Raw genomic sequence first — 27,998 nt, 5'->3', positions numbered from 1 at the left:
TTTTTTTTTTTTTCTCTCCAAAGGACCAGGCCCACAATGTCTGGAAAGTGGGCGTCCAGATAGTACAGGGATTACTATTTCCTTGACAGTTGGGGGGATTTTTTCTTTTTCTTTTTTTGGCCATTTTCGGGTTCCGAAGGACCAGGCCCACACTGTCCGGAAAGTGGGCATCCAGATAGTACAGGGATTACTATTTCCTTGACAGTTCAAGTATAAAGTTACTTCTGATATTTATGGTGGTAATGAACTGACCGTCAGTTAATTGACAAAGGTGTGCCAGAGAGTTTAGTGAAGCTTAGAGGGCAACTTTGAGGGGCATCAGTGGGTTTGGTATGGGACCAGCTGCTTGGAGGGCACTGTTGTTGTGGATGGCATGTTCTGGCCCTGGTGATCACCATCAGGGCCTCAGTGAAGAGGTACTGGATCATCACCTGGGGCTTCAACTGTGATATCCTTGTGGTGAAAAAGGGGCCTCATCTTTTAAAGCTGCTTTCTGTGTGTACTAGGGTCCATATTCTTTTGGGTATGGAAGCTTCCTAACACCTTTTCTTTAGTAATTTATTTTGCTTATTTCACATACTGTCCTGTTCTGTATTAGGTGCAGTCTTCTAATATCTCCTTACTTTACATACATAATGTGCAAAAGAATATCCAGCTGTATCTAAAAAAAAATTAAGGAAGAGGTATTTGGGAGCCTTGTTAACCGATGATATTATTGGCCTAGGTGTACTATGCCTTAGGATACTTGCTTGGGTCTCTTCCTGTGCAGCAGTAGGCTCTTAACTTTTTAAGAGGTAGAATATTAATTCACTTGTAACTCAGTAGAAGGAGTCCGGAAGTGGGACGACAGGACACGCCATCATTAGGAGACTAAGGCAAGGAACTTTGGGAGCAGACAGAAAGTCATTGCCTAAGAGGAGCAGGCTCATTGAAGTCTGGCCGCTATGGTGTTTGACATACTTACCCTGTGGATTGCAAGCCACAGCTCAGGCTGGGTAGCATTGCGTTGCGAGCCACAGCTCAGGCTGTGCTTGTCGTGCATCACCGTAAATGGTTCGACCCCCACGCAAACTTACGCATGGTGCTACGCAAAGACGGAGAAAGAGAGAGAGAGAGATTTTTTTCTTTTTGCCAGATGATGCCCTGGATGTTTGTCTTCAAGTTTATAATAAACAAAAACAATTTTTTTTTTTTTACCACTCGCCCACATAGACGTGCACATGGCCCAATGAAGAAACGGAGAGAGGGGGATAATTTTTTTTTTTTTTTTTTTTCACCAGGTGATGTCCTGGATGTTTATCTTTAAGTTTATAATAAACAAAAACTAAAAAAAAAAAAAAAAAAAAATTCCTTCATTTTTTGCACACCACAGGGTGGGATATAAAATGGTAATTGTGCAATCCATGGGTTAGAAAGAGGAAGGTGCAATGGGTTCCCAGTTTGCAGTGATGCTTCCTTGATCACTTGGGCTGTGATGACAACAGGTAGCCATTGCAAATCCATTTATGAGTAACTAATTAATAATTTCTTTCTTTCATTTCCCCCTTTCTTCTGTTTCTCCTCTGTGTCCTGTCATTCCTTTGTTATGATTCTCAGTAATAATGATAATAAGCTTAGGTAAATTGGGTTCTAGCTACATACGAAAAGAGTGAGAAATAGTTTTTAAGCTAGTGTATAGGTAATGAAGTACATGATTGTATGAAAGGTTTGAATGATCCAAATAACTCACAGATATTTCTGTCTTGTACAACTAATATGGAGAGCTTTGAGTTCTGTGATTCCATTAGAAAGTATGAAATGTATTTTTATTTTATATATATATACATGTATAAATATATATATATATATATATATATATATATATATATATATATATATATATATATATATATATATAATGAGAAATAGGGACAAGAGCAATTTATTGTGAAGTTTTTGTGTAAGGTTCACACCATTGATTTTTTTCTCTCTCTTTTTTTTCTAGTAACCAAGACAGGAACCGCATTGTTCCTGCTGAAAGTGATCCCCCAACCAGCACTAGTCTCAGGAATTCAAACAACAGCAGTGGCAAAAATATACAAAGTTTAAGAAGTAATCGGGTGAAGCAAGAAAGTTCCTGTGAAAGTCATTTGCAGTCATGGGCAGATGCTCCTGAATTTGTACCTAAACTTGCCAAAGATGATATTTATAAGCGTAAGTACACTATATCTGTATGCTGTAGTTGCATATATTGAAAACCTTATTTTATGAGCGTAGGGAACTTAAAGAGATGTTTGCCATGTTCCAGTACCTTGATTGGAGATAATTATTTTATAAAAATTTACAGTACAGTACGAAGATAATGGTCCATCCGTCCATCCATTGCCAGATGCCATGTATCCCAGACAGGGTGGCCAAGGGCTTAGAGTTAATTGTTTTACAGGGAGGGGCACTAATCCTCCACCAACCCCACCTGACGTAGGGATGCCAACAGCATCTGGTGTTCCCAGGCGGTCACCCATCCAAGTACTAACCAGACCCAATGGTAATATGTTAAAATAAAAAGACAAGATATTGTTTGATAAGTGGAAGGATGCTAGTGCAGATGACTTGTGTACTATGTACAATGACATTTCTGTATGTCCAGGGTCAGTCTGCACAGATTTTCAGTGCACATTGGCTATGAGCTATACCAGGAAATGTATGGTACAGTATGTACTGTATGTAGTTCTGTACTTATTTCCCACATATTTATTAACCCCTTCTTTACCAAAATGCATTTGACAGTATATACATGTGAACTTCCATTCTTAAAGCCATTGAGGTACTGAGAAAATTTTGGAAGTACACATGTACACCCATGCGCCAAAGTTTCTGTAACCCCCTCCCCCCTCGGTGGAAGGAAGTGGAAGTTAGGGTTAGAGAGAGGGCAGGCGAACGGACAACCGTGAGAGGTAGTTTGGAACTGAACCTCGAGGCAAATAGTGAGAAACCTAATGACACTGGATTCGAAACATTTCCATGCTGTTCACCTGCAAAACATTATGCGTCCGTAACATACATATACATAGCATGTATTATAACATAGACTACTATGTTATCATGGTGTCCTGTGAAACCGACCCATCTGTTTCGGATCCTCATCATACAAATAAAGCACCGAGCCAGTTGTATATAAGTTGCAACTGGTCATTATCACTGCAGTGATAATTTTTGTGAATGTTATTCCTGGATTGTCTATAGCTATACTACAGAATGATTGTGAATTTAATGCTGATTCTTGCAGTAGCTGTGTGGATGGTTATAAATGTTGCAGGTATTTTATGTGGACGAATAAACCACATTGTGATGGGTAGTGGAGAGCATTCACCAATAATTTACTATATTCAGATGATATTAGATGCAAATAACACAAAATATTATGAGAACGAAAATACAGCTGTGGTATCCTGCTCCGCCTTGTTATCCAGGCCTTAACTGTTGCTTCACCTCATACGTGCATTATTTTCCTTCAGTCTCTGACTCTTTTATTACTCTTACTTCCCGGTATCCTCGTATTGCAAGCCGTCATATTCCTTAGGGGGTTTCTTGTCATCCGGTCCTATAACCCATGCTGTATTACATTATTCCTCACATCATCACTCCCACACAAACAGTGTTAGCACAAGACTGCTGAATCTGTTACTATCACTATTAACACTGCCACTACTAATCCCCCTTTTCCCATTGTGTCTAATTTCCCTCACAATACTACTACTGCTACTCCTACTACTACTCCACTATAAATCTGTATGATAATACATATGATTGTCCTTATGTCTGTGTATTTGCTAACTATATTGTCCCTGTCCCACCGTCGACAACTCGTCACTTACCCCGCACGCTACCTCAGTTGCACTCCCCTCCCCCTTTCTTTCCTACCCACCATGAACTCTACTCCTCCCCACTCCGACACCACATTACCCCTCACCCCATCCTTAGCCCACCAGGTCTGTTGTCCACCCTTTACCGGTGAATATACGTGGCATGCGTTAATAATAATAATTATAACAATGACAGCAACAGCATACATCTGCAGTATTCTGAACATTACATATAAAAGTCGCAGACCCAAACATGCCTATATTATGGAGCTCTGATATATCAACCACAGAACCGACCACAGGCTGTTCTTATCATTATCACTGACCCTTCCCTATAGCACTTCACCATGGTAATACAGCCCATTGTAGTCCTTTGTGGGATCACTATAAATGTCTGGGAAAAATAACAGTGCACAACATGCCTGTAACCCACTAAAGTCGCATGTGATGTTTCACAGACATCCATCACATAGCCTAGGAGAAGTTAGCAGACAAACAAACAAACGACTGGACACAGACAGACAGAAGCAGAATGTCTCGCATTGGTATATGACAACCTGACAAAACTGTTAACATCCTGCTTTGCAGGTGTCATCATAGTTATAATAATAATAATAATAATGTAGTAGTAGTAGTAGTAGTAATCACATGTTAATATGCATGATACAGAGGGGGACAAACACCATAATCTTCCTGATAAAACATGTGAAAACAGCTGTGACATACGAAGCCAACCAGTGCCATAATATGCTGTAATGGTAGGGTTATAGTAATACTAAATTAATGTGTGACAGCAACCCAACTTTCTGTCATGGCAAATAGATTCTGCATTGCGTTGACATTTGCTATTTCAGTGTTTGTCCTCCTCTGTATCGTGCCTAATAACTTGATTATAATAATAATAATAATAATAATAATAATAATAATTATTATTATTATTATGTATGTGAGTGAGGTGGAGGGGGGAAGAGGGAGGGGGAGGCCGAGGATGAGATGGAGGGATGGGGTGGAGAGGTATATGAGAGAGGGGGGTGTGAGTTGGGAGCAGGGCAGTGAAATGGCGGGGGACAGGGCGACTTGGAGGCGATTTGTTTGTGGCCACCCCAAACGGGATTGAGGCGTCTGGCAATAGATAGATAGATAGATAGATTTTTATTATTATTATTATTATTATTATTGATATAACTATGATGACACCTGCAAAGCAGGATGACAAGAGTTTTGTCAGGTCGTTACATACTGATGCAAGACATTCTGCTTGTCTGTCTGTCTATGTCCAGTCGTATGTTCGTTTGTCCGCTAACTTCTCCTAGGCTATTTGATAGATGTCTGTGAAACGTCATATGCGTATTTTAGTGGACTGTAGGCATGTTGTACACTGCTAATTTTCCCAAACACGTGTAGTGATCCCACAAAGGACTACAATGGAGTGTATTACAATGGTGAAGTGCTGTAGGGAAGGTCCAGTGGTAATGATAAGAACGGTCTGTGGTCGGTTTTGTGGTTAATATATCAGAGCTCCGTAATATAGGCATGTTTGGGTCTGCAACTTTTATATGAAATGTTAGGAATACTGCAGTACACATGTATGTTGTTGCTGTTGTTATTATTATTTTATTATCGCCCACCTTTAGAAGGCGGATCGATAATGTTTCTGCCTGCGTCTGTGTGTGTATTTTACCTAGTTGTGATATACAGGAAATGAGCTACACTCGTGGGGTCCGGTCTTTGTTTCTCAATAAGTCAAATTTTGCTTTAAATTCGTTTAAGTTTTTAGACTGGATGATCTCTTTGTCCAGGTTATTCCACAGGTCTATACATCTATAAGGAAAACTATATTTTTTGATGTCCTTCAAGCAGCTTGGCTTCTTCAGTTTCATTTCGTGTCCTCATGTTACTCTCTTATCCCATAAAAACAGATCTTCTCTGTCAATTTTAGCTTCTCCCATCACGGTCCTGAACACTGCAATCATGTCGCCCCTCTCTCTCCTTTCCTCTAGGGAAGGCAAATCCAGCTTTTCCAGCCTCTCTCTCTATGACAGATCTGCCAGACTAGGGACCATCTTAGTTGCTGTTCTTTGAATTCTTTCAATCATGTTTATATCTTTCTTTTTGTGTGGGGACCACAATACTGCTGCATGTTCTAACCTAGGGCGGATTATGGCCATTATTAATTTTTTCATCATCTCATCCATGTAATCAAATGCTACTCTTATGTTAATCAGAAGTTTGTATGTCTCTCTAACTAACTTGTTAATATGTTTTTCAGGAGACAAACTGTCCTGGACCAGCACTCCCAAGTCTTTCTCTTCTCTCGCTTTTGTTATAGGTTCATTACCTATCATATAAATCAGTGATGGCCTCTTGGTACTTTTACCCATTTCCAATATTTTACACTTCTTTGCATTGAATTTCATTTCCCACTTCTGGCTCCAATCATGTATCCAATCCAGATCCTCCTGCAGCATTTTAAAGTCCTCCTCTGCCTCTACCTTCCTCAGGATCTTTGTATCATCAGCAAACAGACGTGCATAACTGTTCACTCCCTCTACCATATTGTTAACATAAATCAGGAACTCTGGGGCCAACACAGACGCCAGGGGGACTCCACTTGTTGCTTCTCTCCATCCAGACATCCTGTCCTTTAATAGTGTTCTCATTTGTCTTTCTCTCAGAAAGTCTCTCATCCATTCCAGGAGGTTTCCCTTCAGTCCTCCTATATGCTCTAGTTTCCACAATAGTCTTGTGGGGTACCTTGTCGAAGGCCATTTCCAAATCTAAATACACACAATCCACCCAACCATCTCTTTCCTGTAGCATGTAAATTGCTTTTGGGTAAAAGCTCAACAAGTTGGAAACACATGACCTTCCACTTCTGAATCCAAACTGACTATCAGCCAAAATATTCATCTCTTCTAGATATTTCATCCATCTGTCTTTCAGGATTCTCTCGCACAGTTTTGCAACTATGCTGGTTAGGGACACTGGTCTGTAATTCAGGGGTTCTTCCTTGTTTCCTCCCATATAAATTGGTACCACATTTGCCCTTTTCCATTCCTGAGGCACTTTCCCGTCTTCCAGAGAACACACAGTTAAACCGTGAATCTAATCCACCAGTTGTTCTCTACATTCCTCCAGTACCCAATTAGAGATTCCATCTGGTCCTGGGGCTTTCCTTACATCTTGAGTTTCCAATAATTTATGCACTTCCTGTACATCCACTTTTATATCTTTCATCACTACATTTCTAGTCACACCCTCCTCTTCCACAAACTCACTTTCATTGGTGAAAACTGACTGGAAATGTTTGTTCATTATTTCAGCTTGCATTGCCTCACCTTTAAAGACCTCTCCATCTACTTTCAGTTTGGTGATTCCTTCCTTTTGTTTCAATTTGCCATTGACAAATCTGTAAAACAATTTGGGTTCATCCTTGCATTTGTCTGTTATACCTTTTTCAAAGTTCCTTTCTTCCTCTCTACATATCCCTGTATATTAATTTCAAGTTCTTTTATATTCTTCCCTTGTTCTGTTATTGCCTCTCTTCCTCCAGTTGTTCCATGCCATGTCCCTCTCTTTTTTTGCTATCATACACCTTCTATTAAACCACTCCTTTTTCCTGTTTTCTTTCCCCCTTACTCTTGGCACATATTTTTCCACTCCCAAATTATAGAGGTCTAGAAAGATTTCCCACTTCCTCTGTATCTGTCCTGTTTCTCTGAATTTTCTGCAGTCCACATTTTCAAAGAATTTTCTCAATCCTGGAAAGTTTGCTTTCCCAAAGTTGTATGTTCCCTGCCTATAAAACTCGTCTCTTGGCACCGCGTTCCCTGTTATCATCTGGAACTCAATGATCACATGATCACTTTTTCCTATAGGACAAAGATATTTCAAGGATTCTATTACATCGGGTTCTTTGGTTAGAGGTATATCTAATCTTGCTGGTGTGTCCTTACCTCGGAATCTTGTCTCTTCTTTGACCCACTGCGTCATCACAATGTTCATTGATATATTTAACGACATAGTGCCCCACGAATCTTCACCGCCTCCCGAATCCCACTCCTCCCAGTTCACCTCTTTACATTAAAGTCCCCCATTGGAATTGTATTGTTGCTTTTCTCAATCACTTTCTGTCAATAATTAGCCATGTCTGACAACATCTCCTGGTATTCATCATCATTCCATCCTTTTGTCATAGGGGGAACATATACTACTGCCATATCTCTCCCACCATTCTCTCCAGTTTCTAGTTTCATATTTATCACTTCAGCCCTTCCCTCTCCCATTTCCACAGTATCTACATTTATGTTTGTTCATCACTGCTATCATCACTCCTCCTCCCATTTTTTCTTTTCTGTCTCTTCTCCACAGTTTGTATTTACCATCTCCCATATGGACATCAACATCCTCTCATAACTTAGTCTCTACAAAGCACATAACATCAGGTTCATGAACTCTCTAGAAGTCATTGATTTCCAACCTAGCTGATATTAAACCATCACCATTAGTATATGCCACTTTCAGATTTTTGTTGTTGTTTTTTATATCCTCTTCTCTCCGTTAGTACTACTTCCTCAATTTCTGATCCATAACTCTCCAATAAAACACTGTCTTCTCTTCCTCCGTTCTCTGTTCGTTTTTTGCCTTTGCTTCCTTTACTAACTCCCTTATTTTAGCTCTTTCTTCCTGATTTGCATCTCTCGTTATCCAAACATTTTAGAACCCGTCTCTGCCTGATAATTTCCAGGTTCTATAGATGATTTCATTTACCATTACCTGGGACTTAAACTTTACCTTCAATGGCCTCGCCCCTCCTTCCTCGTACTTTCCTAACCTAAACACTTCTTCAGTCTCTTCTTGGGCTTCGTTGTTACCCTCCATAACTACTGATATTATTTCTTTAACCTTACTCAGTTCTTCTTTTTCTCTTTCTGATCTTACTATCATACGTTTTTCTTTTTCTCTTTCTGATCTTACTATCATACGTTTTTCTTTTACCTCTGAAATTATTACACATTTCTTCTTCTCTGCTACGTCCCTGACTGACGCTTCTTTACTTCTCAGTACCCTAACCACTTCCTTCTCCACCCTTTCCTTACTTTGTGTGTGTGTGTGTGTGTGTGTGTGTGTGTGTGTGTGTGTGTGTGTGTGTGTTCGTATTACATCTCATGAACGGCTTGAGCTATCAACATAAAACCTTCAGCATATCAAGATATGGCCAAAATCTTGGAGGAGTTCGAAAATGGCCATTCGGGGTCAGGGTCAAGGTCACCAAAATAACTGCCAGAGGTCAACTAGGTTTTATTGCCTGCCTTTAGTACCATTATATCTCATGAATGTCTTGAGCTATCAACATAAAACCGTCATGGTATCAAAATGTGGCCTAAATTTTGGACTTGGCAAACAGCATATTTTGGCAGGCGATTAGCATTTGGCTCCCAGATCCCCCCCCATTTTTTTTTTTTTTTTTTTTTTTTTTTTTTTTTTACCACTTGGTGGATGAGTTTGGGAGAGTGTGTAAGAAACGGAATCTAAAGGTGAATATAGGTAAGACTAGAGTGATGGTCTTTGAGAGAGGTGAAGTCAGTGAATGTACAGCGAGGTTGGATGGTGAGGAATTGGAAAATGTGAGTACGTTTAAGTACTTGGGTAGTGTGATGAGTAAGGATGGAGGTTTGGAGGGTGAAGTGCTTGAAAGGGTACAGCAGGGAAGAAAGGTTGCTGGTTCTTTGAAAGCAGTGATAAGAAACAGGGAAGTGAGCATGGAAGTGAAAAAGTTACTACATGACAGTACAGTATTGTGATACCAACTCTAACGTATGGAAGTGAAGCTTGGACATTGTTGGAAGGACAGAAGTCAAGAGTGAGAGCAGTGGTAATGAGTCATTTAAGAGGAGCCTGTGGAGTCACATGGAGAGAGAGGCTGACAAATGAGGATATAAAGGAGCGTTGTGGTGTGGATGTGGATGTGGATGTGATAGGAAGTGTTATGAGGAACACACTGAGGTGGTTTGGCCATGTGGAGAGGATGGAAGGTGAAAGACTGACGAAGAGAGTGTATGTGAGTGAGGTGGAGGGGGCAAGAGGAAGGGGGAGGCCGAGGATGAGATGGAGGGATGGGGTGGAGAGGTACATGAGAGAGGGGGGTGTGAGTTGGGAGCAGGGAAGTGAAATGACGGGGGACAGGGTGACTTGGAGGCGATTTGTTTGTGGCCACTCCAAACAGGATTAAGGCGTCTGGCAATAGATAGATAGATAGATAGACCACTTATACTCACAGGTAAAGGGTGAACAACAGGCCTGATGGCCCAAGGACGAGGTGAGGGGTAATGTGGTGTTGGAGTGGGGGAAGATTAGAGTCCATGGTGGGTGGGAGAGAGGGGCGGGTGCAGCTGTTGTAGCTGTGCAGGGTAAGTGACAAGTTGTCGACGGTGGGACAGGGACAATATAGTTAGCAAATACACAGACATAAGAACAATCATATTTATTATCATACAGATTTATAGTGGAGTAGTAGAAGGAGTAGCATTAGTAATATTGTGAGGGTAATTAGACACAATGGGAAAAGGGGGTTTGTGGTAGGTGGGAGCACTCACCATCCACTCACTCGATGTAGTGCTGCTGTTAGGTGTCTACCCTTTCTTCTCCTCCATCCTTATTTCCTTCCATCCTCTTGTTTCTTCCTTTGCTTCATTCTTTCCTTGTCCTTCTGCCTACGGGTGACTTTACATTTCCTCTTCTGTCTTTTTTTCCTTCATTCTTTCCTCTTTCTTCTGCCTGTGGGTGACTCTACACTGAATGACAAGCCAAATGGTTTCCTGTACACCAGGAAACCATTTACTATGCTGGGTGGTAACCATATAACCAAATTTTGGTGCCTGGTAGTCTAGTGAGTAATTATTGCTTTTCAGTCGGATTGAACCGGTGAAGGTTTATATCCAAGGGATGGTTGGGGTTGATTGCTCATGTAATGCCACTCAGGGATGAGTGAGGCTGGTCACTCTCATCTTAAATGTCGGGACCAACTTCCCCGGGCTCCTATGCTCCTCATGGGGCAATGTAGGATTGGATGATGGATGAATGGATGGAAAAGGGGGATTAGTAGTGGCAGTGCTAATAATGGTAGTAACAGATTCATCAGTCTTGTGCTAACGTTGTTTGTGTGGGAGTGATGATGTGAGGAATAATGTAATACAGCATGGGTTATAGGACCGGATGACAAGAAACCCCCTAAGGAATATGATGGCTCGCAGAACGATGATACCGGGAAGTAAGAGTAATAAAAGAGGCAGAGACTGAAGGAAAATAATGCACGTATGAGGTGAAGCAACAGTTAAGGCCTGGATAACAAGGCAGAGCAGGATACCACAGCTGTATTTTCGTTCTCATAATATTTTGTGTTATTTGCATCTAATATCATCTGAATATAGTAAATTATTGGTGAATGCTCTTCACTACCCATCGCAATGTGGTTTTTTCGTCCACATAAAATACCTGCAACATTTATAACCATCTGCACAGCTGCTGCGAGAATCAGCATTTAATTCACAATCATTCTGTAGTATAGCTATAGACAATCCAGGAATAACATTCACAATAATTATCACTGCAGTGATAATGACCAGTTGCGACATATACAACTGGCTTGGTGCTTTATTTGTATGATGGGGATCTGAAACAGATGGGTCAGTTTCACAGGACATTATGATAACATAGTAGTCTTGTCAGGACTCTAAAATATCTCAATACTGTACATACAGTAATAGCTAGCAACATACATATATAATCTAGAGGTTAGGTCAATGTCAAACCTAGGGGCCAAAAGGAAATGACGTTAGCACCTCTCCAGAATGCCCCTCACCAGCACAATAGCCCACAAACAGCGCCTCGTGACCATACACACACATACCAGCTTCTAGAACATTTCAACAACAGCATAGCACACGTGACACGGCCCCTGCTAAACAAGAATGTAGGAATCCGAGAGTAGAAGGGGGCTGGCGATTGTAGCATAAGGTTGTACAGAGAGAGCGAGAGAGAAGTAGACTAGCAACTGGGTCGAGAGGGTGGCAGAGAGAGATAGAGTGAGACAGGAAGGTAGCTAGTGGGACTCTACTTTATACTTCACTCGTGTGTGAAAGACTTTGTTAATATTTCCAAGACAAATAAAAATAGTCCCATACTAATCTTTACCTCTCCTGTCATTGCATGACAAAAGGGAAGGAAGATTATCTTCTTACAAAACTACTCACGTATAACAACCGCTCGTCCACGAGTCTAATATATGTATAACTGATCTACAAAATACACTACAAAAACCTTACGAAGTTCCTGTTAGATATGGTGGCAACGAAAGTATGAACCTCATCTTCAAATCTACAGTGAATTTCAACAAAGACAGGCAAGACTGTAACCAATATCAGCTTCAGTTCTACAGTTGATTGTACACTATCAAGAAAATACAATTCTACGATCAAGTAACAACAATCGAGTATACAGCAAGAGGAACGAGTTTACGAGTTTAGGCTACGAGTCCACAAGTATGCGAGTCTACAAGCCTACGAATCTACGAGTCTACTAGTCTACAAGTGTACAGTTGAGTCTACATTATCAGGATAGAAAACAAACAATACCTCTCACAACCAACAACTCACAACCAGCTCCTGACAGTATTCTCTCCAACCTCCCGTCTGTCTCTCCGATCATCACGCTGATGTAGAGGTGAAGAGGTCACACGACGCCTTGCCAGTAGTTTAACAAAATATTGATACAAACAATCTTCCATTTTCAACGATGAACCAACGAACTACAACCATCTACGATCAACTGCAAGTAACAACTCTTCGAGTCATCTGTATCATCTTCTACACGCACCTACAAGTAGTGACATTCTTCATCCCACCGCTGCCACCATGTCTTGTAGAAGCTTCTTAGCCACCATTTATATATATGTAACTTTTTAGTCTTGTAATAGGTGAGTCTTGAGTTTTGGTTAAAGTTATTTTGGTAATTGAAGAGCAGGAGGAGTTAAAGATGAATACAGGGAGTTGATCTTGATTTATTATCTTCAAAGAAAGTCAAAGTTGAGCAGCGTATGTATTATACAGGGACTTAATATACTAACTAAGTCTAGTCGGACCCCTCCTCTTATTCACTCTCTCCACTACCTGCCGGTTCTATGGCCAGTCCCTTTCTGAGCTCTGATTCCTACATTCTCGTTTAGCAGGGGCCGTGTCATGTGTGCTATACTGTTGTTGAAATGTTGTAGAAGCCGGTGTGGGTGTATGGTCACGAGGCGCTGTTTGTGGGCTATTGTGCTGGTGAGGGCATTCTGGAGAGGTGCTAACGTCATTTCCTTTTGGCCCCTAGGTTTGACATCGACCTAACCTCTAGACTATATATGTATGTTGCTAGCTATTATGTATTAAGATATTTTTTTTGCATATATGCATTTTGCTATTATACATACACATCTTACAATATGTCATACAATAACCAATTTAACTATACTGCATTTGTTCAATTATGTATACAACTTGTTTAAAATGTAATATTACTGGATCATTGCAATATTACAATGAATATTATATCTATACAATATTATAATCAATATTTTGTATTAAGAGTGAAGAAGAAGAATATTATTTATTAATAGATTAGCATATGTCAATGATAATTGCTGTCGGAGGACCGCCAGCTGCGTGACCGAACGATGTCAGGGCTCTAAAATATCTTAATACATAATAGCTAGCAACATACATATATAGTCTAGAGGTTAGGTCAATGTCAAACCTAGGGGCCAAAAGGAAATGATGTTAGCGCCTCTCCAGAATGCCCCTCACCAGCACAATAACCCACAAACAGTGCCTCGTGACCATACACACAGACACACATACACAGGCTTCTAGAACATTTCAACAACAGTATAGCACACGTGACACGGCCCCTGCTAAACGAGAATGTAGGAATCAGAGCTCAGAAAGGGACTGGCCATAGAACCGGCAGGTAGTGGAGGGAGTGAATAAGAGGAGGGATCCGACTAGACTTAGTTAGTATATTAAGTCCCTGTATAATACATACGCTGCTCAACTTAGACTTTCTTTGAAGATAATAAATCAAGATCAACTCCCTGTATTCATCTTTAACTCCTCCTGCTCTTCAGTTACCAAAATAACTAACCAAAACTCAAGACTCACCTATTACAAGACTAAAGAGTTACATATATAAAAATGGTGGCTACGAAGCTTCTACAAGTGTCTATGTTATAATATATGCTATGTATATTATGAACGCATAATGTTTTGCAGGTGAATAGCATGAAAATGTTTCAAATCCAGTGTCATTTGGTTTCTCACTATTCGCCTCAGCTCAGTTCCAAGCTACCACTCACGGTTGTCCGTTCACCTGCCCTCCCTCTAACCCTGACTTCCACTTCCTTCCACCAAGGGGGGTACAGAAACTTTGGTGCGTGGGTGTACTTCCAAACATCATGGTTGTCTGCACAGCTTTGCTGCCTTGGTGTGGCTCTTGTAATCCTTCCACATGGTTTTCAGCTGCAGAAAAAGCTTGACTATATGGTAACACTCCTTTTTTCACAACCATTGGTAACATTATTATGTCATACATATGTCATGAAACCTCATTAGCTTTGACCAATTGTACAGTAGACTGCCTATATGATGTAATTTCTCAAGCACCAATCAGATTATCAGCCTCCCCACCACCCACACCTCCCCTTCGAGTCTGCGACTATTTTTCAAGTAAATTTGTGAATGATGACTTTGTGTTCATGTGGCCTTGGAGGGAATGTGTACTCTGCACTAAACCCCGCCACAGACCCCCGTTATACGGAAACATGTCGTCAAGTGATGAGCAGGAGGATTTTACACTCCATTTAGACAGTGCTCTGGGTGAATCTGATAATGAGTGGTTGTTTGAGGAAAGTGACAGTGATTCATTGTATGAGCCAGAAGAGAGTGAGGGTGGGAACACAGACGACAGTGAAAGTTGTGTGTCGAGTGTCTCTGCCTTGAGTTCTGACTCCTCTTCAACTCGTCACACATTTAGGTGACCCTTTTTCAGACAAAAGACCAGATGATTTTCCAAATGTGCATCCGGAAGTAATTTATCAAAATGAAAATCACCTCTACAGTGTGTTTGATTGTTCATGTTGTTTATGACAAAGAGACAGTGCAAAACATTTGTTCTTGAACAACTGCACGTGCAGACAAATTTTTCATTGAGAACCCAGCAAAAAGCAAAAGGAATTTCATAGGTAGGTGGGTTGATATAACTGAAAGTGAGTTCTTTGTGTTTCTTTATGTTCAGATGAACATTACCAGGTCTCGTTTCATTTTCATTCGTTTAATTTTTAAAGGCTCCAACCTGTTTGCATGCGTCGGCCTTGGTCACCCAATGGCGACTTTCCATGCTGGACGATCTATTGCAGCCTCCCTGTTCAGTCCCTTAACCCTGAGGTCACACTTAATGACCTCGTCCCATGTCTTTCTTGGTCTACCCCTCATAACACCACCCTCAGTATTAACACTTCTCACCTTCCTTACCCAATTATCATCCCTCATCCTCTCCACATGTCCAAACCATCTCTATCTACCTCTTCTCATCACAACACCAATACACTCCAGTCCCATCCTACCTCTCGACTCTTCTATCGTAAACACAGCCCCCCCAGACCTTGGATGCAGGGACACACTACACATCCACCTAATCATTGTCATTTCTGTATGTCCGAGCCTGCAAATATCCTCCTCCTTTACTGCCCAGGTCTCACTACCATGCGCATTACACTTCTAACACATGCTGCACACAAAGACCCCTTAGCACGTAGGGAGAGTCCTCTCAATGTCAGGAGAGGCAAGAGCTTCCTGAACTTCTTCCAACCACTTCTCACCCTACCCACAGAGCTAGCTCCAGCCCCACCTCCAGCACACAACATGTCTCCCAAATAACAAAACTCTTCCACACACTCAAGAGATTCACCAGCAAGCACGCCTGACAATCTCCATCTGCTCTCCCCGACACGCCACACACATAAAATCAGCATTATCTCGCAGTCTACCTCTAATACCACTGCATATCTTGTGCAACCGTTTATCACAAACACTGCACAAGATGGAATTACTTCCCACGCCCTTGTGGCAAACTGCACATGGCCACTTTCCCTCGTCTCTGACAGTACCGCCACCAACCTTAGATATCATCACTTTTGTTTTATCTGCATTTACCCTTAAGCCCTTGTACCCCATACCATGTCTCCACTTCCTAAACCTTTTCTCCGCCTCCCTTTCATTCTCTGCAATCAACACCAAGTCATCAGCACACAGCATCTCCCACGGGAGTCCGTTTCTGAAGTCACATGAGAGGGCCTGTACATTGATAAACAACATGGGACTCAAAACTGCCCCCAGATGCATACCAACGTTCACAGAACACTCATAACTCAAATCTCCATTCACTCTTACCTGGGTGCAAGCACCCACATACATAGCCATAACCATCCTAACCTGCCACTCCTCCAAGCCAAGCTTTCTCATTGCCCACTTCACCACCTCTGTAGGGACTCTGTCAAAGGCCTTTTCCAAATCAACAAAAGCAAAATACAGATTCCTTTTCTTACCAATATATTTTTCCTGAAGCTGTCGAGCAATGAATATGGCATCAGTGGTCCCCCTACCTGGCATAAACCCAAACCGCATCTCATTTACATTCACTCTTTCTCTAATCATACCTTCTAAAACTCTCTCCATTACCTTCAATATATGATCTAAAAACTTTATACCCCTATAATTTCCTCTCTCCAGGGCATCACCCTTCCCATTATACACATTTACAGTTACACTCTTCAGCCAGTCATCTGGGACAACACACTCTTAAATAATCATATTTATGAGGTCAGTGACTAACCTGACCCCTATATCTCCTGAGGTCTTCAACATTTCAGCAGTCAACCCAGACACACCTGCTGCCTTCCCCACCTTCATCCAGCCTATTGCGTCACTAACAGTAGCAGCATCAAAGGCCAAAGGCCGAACACTGGATCTGCTGGCTCCAAACCTTCCCTGTCCCAGTCAAACTCCTCATTCAACAACCGGCTATAGTGCTGTCTCCATGCATCTTTAAAATCCTCGCTGTTCACCACTACCCTTCCTTCGTCATTCTTCACACACTGCTCACCTATAATATCCCAATTATCCCTCTTCATCTGATTTGCCACCTTAAATATCTTATTTTTCCTTTCGCTGTGATCTAGGTTATCAAGTAAAAGTCTCTGTGACTCAGACTTCGCCCTGTATACCTCTCTTCTAGCCCTACGCTTGGCAGCCAAGTATTCCTCCTTGCTACCACCCTTCTTCCATTCCCGGAAAAGCCTTCTTTTCTCCTTAACTGCAGGTTCTACACCTTCATCCCACCACCAAGTTACTTTATGTCTTGGTGGTCCTCTTGTCCAACCGCATATTACGTCAGTAACTCTCAAAAGATTGTTCTTGAGGGCTCTGTACTGTTCAGTAATCCCTATGTCTACAGCTCCCTGTTCAGCCACCACTCTCCTCATCTCGCTGTAAAAGGCATCCCTTACTATTTGTTTTTCCAGCTTCCATATTTTCCTCCTAGGTACATAAGTCCTCTTTTTCATCACTCGTTCTTTAAGCACCACATCACAGATCAATAGTTTGTGCTGCTGCACACACTCCTTACTTACTATAACTTTAACATGCCTCACTAACCTCCCATCAGCCGTCTTAACCAGAAAATAATCTGTCTGACTGCTATTTCCCCCAGACTCATAAGTAACCCACATGCATTCCTCTCTCACACATTTCTCTTACTATCTCTTCATTTTCTCTTCCTTTTATTTTTCTTTACTCTTATACTTCCTACACCCATATTCTTTTCCTTGTACATCAGTTTTTCTCTTCTTCCTTCATTTTTTCTTCACTTCTTTCATTCTTCTTTATCGCATATGGCCTTGCCTTCCCTGGTTGTCTCCCCCTCAGAGTGCGCCAGTATATAGGTCACCTTCTCACCCATAACAATCCTCTTATTTACTGCAAGAAATCAACATAAATTACATGGTAAGTAAGTACATGTATAAACTGTGCATGTTACTGTTTTCAAGCCTAAATATTTATTGGTTATTTATGTATGTATATTTTAACAAAACATGAAAAAACAAAAATATGTAATACAGGTACAGTATTTTAGGTATTTTTATTTATTTATTTATTTTTTTTTGGCACAATCTTTTGGGGGTTTGTCTCATCACTGATTAAAAAAAAAAAAATAATAATGCAAAGTTATTAGCTTGGACGTGATGATGAATTACCCCCCAGCCCCCGACGCACCAAAAATGTTGCGTGACAACTTGGTGTGGGGGGGGGGGGTGGCTGCCAACACAGGACACGGTGCTCAGTCAAGAAGGGGTTAAGCCTTTCTAATCTCCTGTCTTGTACCTCCTGTACCTCTGCACAGTAGCCTATGCTTTTAAACATACAATAATTTCTCAGTTATCCGTCATCACAATATCCAGCACGATGCAGTATCCGGCACTTCGTGCTCGACTCTGTTGAAACAATATCCAGTGAAATTGGTCAATATCTGGCTCAGAAACAGGAAGCAATCGGCAATATTATGCATTTTATGGTTGTGATCTGTAGTATCTGACACAGACATGGGACCCAGTTGGCTTTTGGGCAGACCCTGCAACATACCATTCAATCACAGTGAGTTGCCTGAGAAGTCCACCCAACACACCTACTGTCGCTCTCTCAGGCCTGTTCAGAAAATATGCGACTTTAGGCTCTTAACCCCTAAAGTGCTAACAGGATTGATCGATCCTTCTTCAGGATTATTCAAGATACTGATTGTGATCGATAGAGGGGCTTTTGGGAAAAGCTGCGGACACTACGCTTTGGTCTGATTGTGACATATATCGATGCAAACCAGTGAGAAGTAAGACCTGAACAGGAAGGAGGGAGGATCCAGGCCCGTACCCATGGTGGGGGGGGGGTGATTCCCCTACCATCCTCTCGCTGCTTTTCTCAATCCCAATACCTTTGTTCCCCCCCCCCCTGCCTCTGACTGCCTCCTGCTCCCTCCCTCCCTCTCTCCTCCCCCACAATCCTCCATCATGCCTCCGTGGTTCCCCCCCCCCCTCCCTGTCTTCCTGAGGAGGATTATATCCCCTCTACCCACCCTCCACACCCCTGTAATTCCTCTCGCCTGTCCTCCTTGTCTTGTGGTGCTTGTCTCCCACCTCTGTACCCCTGTACCACCCCTCCAGGCCTCTCCTCATCGCCCACCCCTTGTAGTACGCCTTCTGATTACAACTCCCCCCCCCCCAGAGTGTTATACGTATTGTTACTAATCATGTCGCATGTCTTCATTCAGTATCAGATTATTGTTTGCGTAATTGTATACACCAATGCACAAAACATTGAATGTATGTTTTTTTTTTTTTTATGAATCTTCTTGTATATACAGTAAGTTTCCTGTAACTGTTAGTAATGTTTGTTTTTTATAATAGTAATTTGTGTATTTGTCTTTCTCTTACACCATTATCATTATTTTGCATGCTCTAGCTCTTTTTTTTTTTTTTTTTTTTTTTTTTTTTTTTTTACAGCTACTTGATTTGACAGCTCTGGTGGGAGGGGATGGGGGAAAAGGGTGAGGGGGAGTGGGTGCTGGAGTGTGAGAGTAACACCAAGAAAAAGATTTTGCATGCTTTTTTTTTTTTTTTTTTTTTTTTTTTTTTTAAGCTATACAGCTATGAAGGAAAGGGATGGGAGGAGGGAAGATGGGAAGGGGAGAAGTGTTGGGGGGGAAGGGTGTTTAGAGTGAGTGAGGAACACTGACAATTATTTTGCATGCAATTGGTTGGGGAAAAAAAAAAAAAAATGTGCTGAAAAATTCTGAAGGGAGAGGGGGGGGTAAGGGGGAGGGGAGGAAGAGAGGGGGGGATGATAGGAGTGGGTGAGGAAGATCGTAGGAGAGAAGGAATGAGAGGAATGGCGAGGGAGCACGTAGAAAACTGGAGTCACCTGCCTGGAAGGCTAACTTTTTGTCAACTTTGACAGGCTATAGCTCTTGAACTAGTTGGTCTAAAATGCTCTGGTTTGCGGCATAAGGTGTGTAAATTCAGGCTCTAGGCCTTGGGCATTACACTTTTTACTTCTGTAAGAGTCGAAAAATCTGCTCCATATACCGAACAGGTTGTCACACCGGTACGGTTGATCGAATTCCATATCCTAGGAATTTTTTAACAAATAAAATAAATAGCTAATGTGTTGAGCTAGGACACTAATCTCCCTCAAAATAGGCCTCTTCTGACTTGATACACATAGCCCAGCATTCTTTCCACTGCCTGAAACATTTTTTCAAAGTCGGTTTTCAGTATCTCCTGCACGTGCTTCGTCATTCGTCATGATCTCTTCTCTCGTCTCAGATTGGGAACCCTTGAGTGGAGTTTTGAGCTTGGGGAATAACCAAAAATCACACAGAGTCATGTCTGGTGAGTAGGGAGCCTGCTGGACCCTACTCACCAAAATTGGTTCTGTGCGAGTTTTGGTTATTCCTCAAGCTCAAAACTCCGCCGAAGGGTTCCCGATTTGAGACAAGAGAAGAGAACATGATGAATGTGATAAAGCACCTACAGGAGATACCAAAAACCAACTGAAAAATGCTTCAGGCAGTGGAAAGAATGTTGGGCTATGTATGTCAGGTCAGAAGGGGCCTACTTTAAAGGGGGATTAGTGTCCAAGCACAACAGGTTAGCGATTTAATTTTTTACAGCCTAAGGTCGGATACTTTCTGAACAGACCTCGTACTCTCCCATGGATGTCGTATAGTATGGATGTATCTGTGCATTGTGTACTTGTGACCCACATGGTGGCAACCCCCCCATTCTGTGCTGGTACTTAGCTGAGGTAATCTTTGTGGGAGCCATTTGCCACTAGACCACATGGGATTAAGTGCACTGTACTGCGTAATGTACCATACTACCCCTCTATCAGTGCCAACACTAGGTGAGTACAGTATGATTTTGATTACTGGTATATCATGTACTGTATTACTGTACTATACTGTATCACTACTGTATTGTATTTTATGCTTGATTTTAATCTTTTACTCATTGGTAATATTGTTGGAAAGTTTTTAGGATAGAGGGTCGAGACAGATAGCTTTGAGTAGTGACACACATTTCATCTCAACACCAGATGGATATCCACATGGGGGTACTGACACTATATCCGGCCTTTTGCAGTGTCTGGCATTGGGGTTGTCTGAATTACATGGATAATTGAGAGGTTACTGTATTTTTAATACTGGTGCTTATTTTCTACTTATTTATTGCTCAGAGCGTCTTTAGTGCATTGTCTCATGTCTGCTTTTCCTCAGTACAGTAGGTTGTGGCTGTAGGAAGTGTATAAGTTGCATTTTTTTCATCTATCTATCTATCTATTGCCAGACGCCTCAGTCCCGTTTGGGGTGGCCACAAACAAATCGCCTCCAAGTCGCCCTGTCCCCCGCCATTTCACTGCCCTGCTCCCAACTCACACCCCCCTCTCTCATATACCTCTCCACCCCATCCCTCCATCTCATCCTCGGCCTCCCCCTCCTTCTTTCCCCCTCCACCTCACTCACATACACTCTCTTCGTCAGTCTTTCACCCTCCATCCTCTCCACATGGCCAAACCACCTCAGTATGTTCCTCATAACGCTTCCTATCACATCCACATCAACACCACAACGCTCCTTTATATCCTCATTCGTCAGCCTGTCTCTCCATGTGACTCCACAGGCTCCTCTTAAATAACTAATTTCCACTGCTCTCTCTTGACTTGTGTCCTTCCAACAACGTCCAAGCTTCACTTCCGTACGTTAGTGTTGGTATCACAATACTGTCATGTAGTAACTTTTTCACTTCCATGCTCACTTCCCTGTTTCTTATCACTGCTTTCAAAGAACCAGCATACTTATTGCTTTAAGTCTCTTTAATATTACTGTCTTATATCTGCTTTATGTCTGTACAGTAGGCTGTGCCCGTAAGAAGCATATCTATTGTGTAGTTGGATTTTCTGTTGTCAAGTTCGGGGCAGGCTGGAGATTGGTTAATTTATTAGGTTTATTATAATAGGTTAAAGGGGCCTATTAGGCAGATTTCCTAAGCAAATTGCCTATACAGAGGGGTCACTGTTCATTCATTCTTTATTATTTGTGTCTAACTTTTATAGTTAGAAATTCCACTTTATGCATCACTTGTCAATTAATTTTCAGAATACGAGGTCTCCTATGCTCAAGTAGCGGGTGCTGGGGATAAGGAGTCAGGTAGCAACAGCGGCAATGGGGGAACCTCTGCAACATCTGACAGTGAACTCTGCCCAACGTACCTGATGTCTGGCAGGTGTCAGCTAGGGGAACAGTGCACCTACATCCATGGGTTAATGTGTGAAGTCTGTCAGCTGGCCTGTCTCCACCCATATGATAAAGAACAGAGGAGGATACACAAAGAGGTAAATTGTCTGTGGTAATTTGCCACTTAGGTATAGAAAAAGTATGATGTCTATTCTGTATAATGTGTTGTATTATAAGTCAGCTGTGAGGCAAAATATTACTGCAGTCCATCCTAACATGGAAATATATGCTTCACTGTAATTGATAATTTCATATTTAATATTAAATTCAGTTTCAGGTTTTAGAGAATGTTATTGTTTCACATCTACTCCTCCCCCCCCCCCCACCACCACCTTCAAAGGAGTGCACAAAACTGATGGAAGCAGAAATGGAACACTCCTTCGCGGTGGCTCGATCTCGGGATAAAGTGTGTGGCATCTGCATGGACACAGTGATGGAGCGACCTTTGGCTTCACAGCGGAGGTTTGGCATCCTCCCCAATTGTGCCCACTGCTTCTGCCTTAACTGCATACGCAAGTGGCGCCAGTCCAAGCAGTTTGAAAATAAGATAGTACGGTACGTTGCTCAGTGGGGAGAGGGGAAAGTAGAGAATATTTTTTAGATGTTGACATGCTGAAACTCATCCTTTGTAATTGGTTGACAGTTTAATTTGTGAGGAGGTTGAATATTTGACTGGCATGTCTAATCAGTGGAATGGTCATAATCGACAGGTATGTTTAACCTCAGTAGAATAGCTGAGACCTAGTCCAAAAACTTCAGCACAGGGAAATCACCAACTTTACCCTGAGGACGTTTTTTTTTTTTTTTTTTTTTTTTTTTTTTCCCATCACATCCGGAGGTTGTTTTCACCACCCAAACCACCAGCAGGTGTTTTTCTTAAACATCACTGCTATTCAAATCAGAATTTCTCAGGTAAAACTATTATATGATAGTATAATATAGTACAGTATTAGAACATAATGCTATAATCATAATACAGTGAGAGCTCAGTTATTCAGGCTCGGATTATCCAGCTTTCAGTATATCCAGGCCGTGACCGAATGGTTCAGTGGTACACTAATACATAGAATTATCCGTACGATAGCTCCGGTTTAAACAGGAAGCATCCAGTTGTTAGCGAGCAAGGCATGGGTAAACCGGAGTCTGCCCCCCCCTGCCCCCACCCACATCTCCTGCTCACAACTCGATCACAAGGGTGGTAGGGTGGAGTTTGGTGAGGCAACTGATACACCTGACCTAGCCTAACCTTGCTTAACTACAGTAAAACCTCTACAATTCGTCATCCTTTAAGTTGGAAACCTCTACAACTTGGGAAGGCTCCAAAATATTTAAAAAATCAAAATTCAAAAATTCCCAAAAATGTGCATGTGAGAGGAATAGAGTCGCCGACTACGTTCTTTCTTTACCCCTGCACAATTGTTGACTCTATACAGGGGTTTTATCCTCCCCTATGTGGAGTACAACTCTCATGTGTGGGGAGGCTCCCCACATACAGCTCTTCTCAAAAGGGTGGAGTCAAAGGCTTTTCGTCTCATTAACTCTCCTCCTCTTACTGACTCCCTTCAACCTCTGTCTCTTCGCTGCACTGTTGCATCTTTATCTCTCTTCTATCGCTACTTTAATGGTCACTGTTCCTCTGAACTGTCTGCATGCATTCCTCCACCTCTATGATGGGTGCGTAGCACCTGTCTAGCAGCAAACTCTCATCCCTTTTCTGTTCAGCTCTCTAATGCAAGAGTTAACCGTTACTCCCAGTCCTTCATTTATGCAACAGGTCAGCTCTGGAACTGTCTCCCTCTGTCTGTATTTCCTGCTGCCTATGATCTCCAGTCTTTCAAACGCAGTGTGTCCAGGCATCTCGAAATGAATGGATCTTGAATTTGGCTCTCTATTGTATTTTGTTTTTCTCTTGGAGGGAACTGTTATTGCAGGCTCATGGCCTTTGGTTCCTTCTTCCTCGCATGAAAAAAAAAAAAAAAATTCCCCCAACTCGGTAAGATGCCGAGTTGTACAGTAATGTTTATGTGTTTAGTTCCCCAGTACTGTATAGTACAAGTGATAAATACATTACAGTAATGGCCTTTAAAGTGTTAATTGTGCTTTACATAGTGTACAGTGTCAAGTACAGTACAGTAAAGGTGTGCCCAAAAGTGTTCTTGAGCCTCCCTAACACCTCCAAAAACTACCAAAAGTCCTCTTCCATGCCTGGAATACACCCTACAACTGCATGGAATCATGCTAAGGCAGCTTTTACTGTTTGTTGTAAAAACATTTAATTTTTTTCCCATTTTTTTCCATTTTTTCCTTTTTTGTGCGTGTGTGCTTGTGGGAAACTTAAAGTTCATCCCTACAACTCGGCAAATAGGCAAACTCGGCAAGGCTTGCACATGTATTATGCCGAGTTGTAGATGTTTTACTGTACCTAATAATTTAACCTAACCCAACCTAACCTGGGCGCCAGTTGGGAAATTTGGAAGTAAATTCACTTTTGTGTACACTGCGTTTCTCCCATTATGCTGGAAACAATCATAGATTTGGCTTAAACCCCTTAACCGCAGGGCGTCACTTTCGTGACGCTTGGGAGCAAGGGATCATACCGCGTTGCGTCACTTTTGTGATTCTGTGTTATTTTGAATTCGCCCGGGCTTTCAAGTGGTGGCTTGTATCATCTATCAGTACTGCCAATGTCCAACACTAGTCAGCATTTCTAATCTCATTTGTACTCCCATCCATTGTTGACAATTTAGCCATTTCTCCCCGTTCTTGACTCCCCTCCCTACCTCCCCTCCATTACCCTATCCTCTCGCCTGCCCGGCCGTGCTATGCTAAGTAAATCTTCCCTGGAATTTTTCACTGATTTCATCCATTGAAATAAGCCCTATTCCCTATTCTTATACCAAATAATATATACAAGAAAGAAATAAGGTAAGTGATAGTGCCATACACCTGGAATTGGCTAATTATCACCTGACAACACCTCACGTGCACTCGTTCGCTAATTTTCGCTGTTTATTTTCCCTTGAAATATGCCGTATAATCTATTTTCGTAATAAAAATATATATAAGAAAGGAAGGGAGAAGCCTAAGTGATATTTACATTCACCTGGAACTACTGTACCTAATTATTGCAGGCCACCACACTGTATTCAGCGCAAAGTAAATCTTCCCTGGAATTTTCCACTGATTTCATCCATTGAAATAAGCCCTATTCCCTATTCTTATACCAAATAATATATACAAAAAAGAAATAAGGTAAGTGATAGTGCCATACACCTGGAATTGGCTAATTATCACCTGACAACACCTCACGTGCACTCATTCGCTAATTTCCACTGTTTATTTCCCCTTGAAATATGCCGTATAATCTATTTTCATAATAAATATACATATAAGGAGGGAGGGGAGAAGCCTAAGTGATATTTACATTCACCTGGAACTACCTAATTTATTATGTATTGTCTTGGCTTCCTACCAGTCATTTCATTGCTATATATTAGCAGGTCTCACAAGGCTGAAGTTGGTAGTATTGCACTCACCATAGCCAGGCGGCAGGAGGCCACCACTATCAGTTCACTGTCGTCTTTCAAAGTGAAAGTACATCTGATTCGCTTCTGCTAACTTCCGCCGCCTTTTTAGCCCCATGCAAAGGGCCCTGTGACCTTTACCCCCTACTAAACCTCGTGTGGAAAGAGGTAAAGGGCTGACAATTGATAAAGAGTGACTACGATCTTTCTGTTGAGTAAAACAGTGCAAGTGGAATTGTAAATAATGTGTAAACAGCTAGTGAAAGCAATGAATGTAAATATAGTTGAACAGTGGAAAATAGTTTTATAAGTTACTTCAAGTGACAGTGCATAACACAGTGTAAATAAAATAGAAATGTAAATACAGTAATGTAAATAAAATAGAGAACGTAAATAGAAATGTAAATGAGTAGTATTATAAGAATACGAGTACAATATATACTGTATACCAGGAGTAATGAAAGTGAAAGTTTCACTCTAGCATGTATGAATACTATGAGTTATGAGAGTGAAGGCGAAAGTGACATTCACGCTCAATGCTAGTATACAGGACGAGAAAGTGAATGCTACGTATTTTACTGAAAGAAATTGAATGCCTACAGTGACAATAAACTGCTATTACTGAAGGAAACTTATGGATAAAGACTGTTGATATATATAAGTGTTATATAGTAATAGAAATATAAACTGAGTGTTTTTATGAATAATAAATGACAGAACACCAGCAGTGAACGATCACAAGTGGGAAGGTCATACGCCCTCGTAATTTTCATTGCTTTCACTTTTTTTTTTTTTTTTTTTTTTTTTTTGAGTATGGATTCCAAACTATTTGAGAATTATAGAATAGTGTTTCTAGTGATAATATCAGGCTGTGGTAATCATATTACGGGTTGTCGGGAAGTGTAAAGTGGAGACTTTGTTACCCAACTTCAGAGGTCTCCACAAGTCCTACGGTACTCGACGAAGGCTCAACAAACACCCCAGGAGAAGGCTGAAGGTATGTACCATAAGCATATATGATTTTAATATTCTAGGACTAATAACTTATTTTTGACAAATATTTTTAGAGAGTCTGTCGGAGCTCGAATATGCCCGCTGGAGCTGCAAGAAAAAGCAAAACAAGCCCGCAGTTAAAGGGTTAAAGAACATGATAATAAAGGAGGAACTCTTTCAGCAAGAGAAGGTAGTTTACTACAAAAAAATAGAAAAATACAGAAAACAAACTGGACCAATATGAAGTGAATTGGTAAAGTCTTTAGGCTGTATGCTTAGACGAAAATTAATGGGTTTTCCAATTTTAGGGAACGAAATGGAACAAAAATGTCTGCTAATTAGAAAAAAAAAATAGGCTCAGTGGGTTAGAGCGCTTCGCTCTGACCGAAGGGTTGGAGGATCGAATCCACCCAAGGGTCATTGGTAGATATCAGGAAGGGCATCCGGTCATAAAATGCTACACGCTCCAGTCCAAAAGTCCTCTACCCAGGGGCAATGCCTTAGCCCTTCGGGGATACCTGGCGTAAAACCAAATTATTATTATTTTTTTTTTTTTTTCATGTGTTCTTGCAAGTTAACATTCAGTTCTGCATTCATCGTTAGATATCGCGCTTCCCAACACATTACGGACCGACAGAGCATACAGTTATTTCTTCATCATACATTTACTGTTCACTCTTTTGTTAGTTCTTAAGTGTACTGTATGTGTGAAAGAGAGTATTAATACGTACAAACAATAATACATTCCATTAACCCCATCATAGTTGCCAGCCTCGAGCAATGCTTTAATGTACCGGCGTCAGGGACGTTGAGTTAGGGAAAGCTATAAAAAACTGCGAACAATTATGGGAAGAGAACGAAGGTCACTGGTATGTTTACATGACCCTACTCTACCATCCCAAACAGGCAGGCGGTCCCTTCATCCCAGATATTTTCGCCGATATGTTTAAATGCTAATGTAACATGCACCCTAATTTTATGTTTAAATGCTAGTGTAACATGCCCCCTAATTTTATTAATTCTTTCACGAATCATAGCAAATCACAAGATGGGTTTAGGGGGGAGGGGAAAAAGCCAGGTGTACCAGACACTTGACGTAGTGCTGCCTACTTCTTCCTTAGCCGTTATCATTCTTTTTCTGTGCCTGCCCTCCTCTCTTCCTATTTTTCCCATCTTTCCTGTCACTTCTTATTGCTTTTCTTTCCTT

At 41.4% G+C, this 27,998-nt stretch overlaps 1 protein-coding gene across 1 annotated transcript in view; it reads left to right on the top strand.

Moving 5' to 3' along the window:
- LOC145408077 (E3 ubiquitin-protein ligase makorin-2-like) overlaps positions 1 to 27,998 on the top strand; it is a 116,462-nt gene that overhangs the window by 18,990 nt on the left and 69,474 nt on the right. Inside the window, exons 5-7 of the mRNA XM_080278886.1 lie at positions 1,985 to 2,193; positions 22,137 to 22,372; positions 22,615 to 22,829. Coding sequence (XP_080135012.1) covers positions 1,985 to 2,193; positions 22,137 to 22,372; positions 22,615 to 22,829 — 660 coding nt within the window. The remainder of the gene's footprint in view (positions 1 to 1,984; positions 2,194 to 22,136; positions 22,373 to 22,614; positions 22,830 to 27,998) is intronic.

This window comes from Coenobita brevimanus, chromosome 75 (assembly GCF_032717465.1).
Source record: "Coenobita brevimanus isolate Jiangsu-jjx chromosome 75, ASM3271746v2, whole genome shotgun sequence".
NCBI classification, from domain to species: Eukaryota; Metazoa; Arthropoda; class Malacostraca; order Decapoda; family Coenobitidae; genus Coenobita; species Coenobita brevimanus.
The sequence above is the reverse complement of the archived record's forward strand: the minus strand, read 5'-3'. Positions and strand labels throughout refer to the sequence as shown.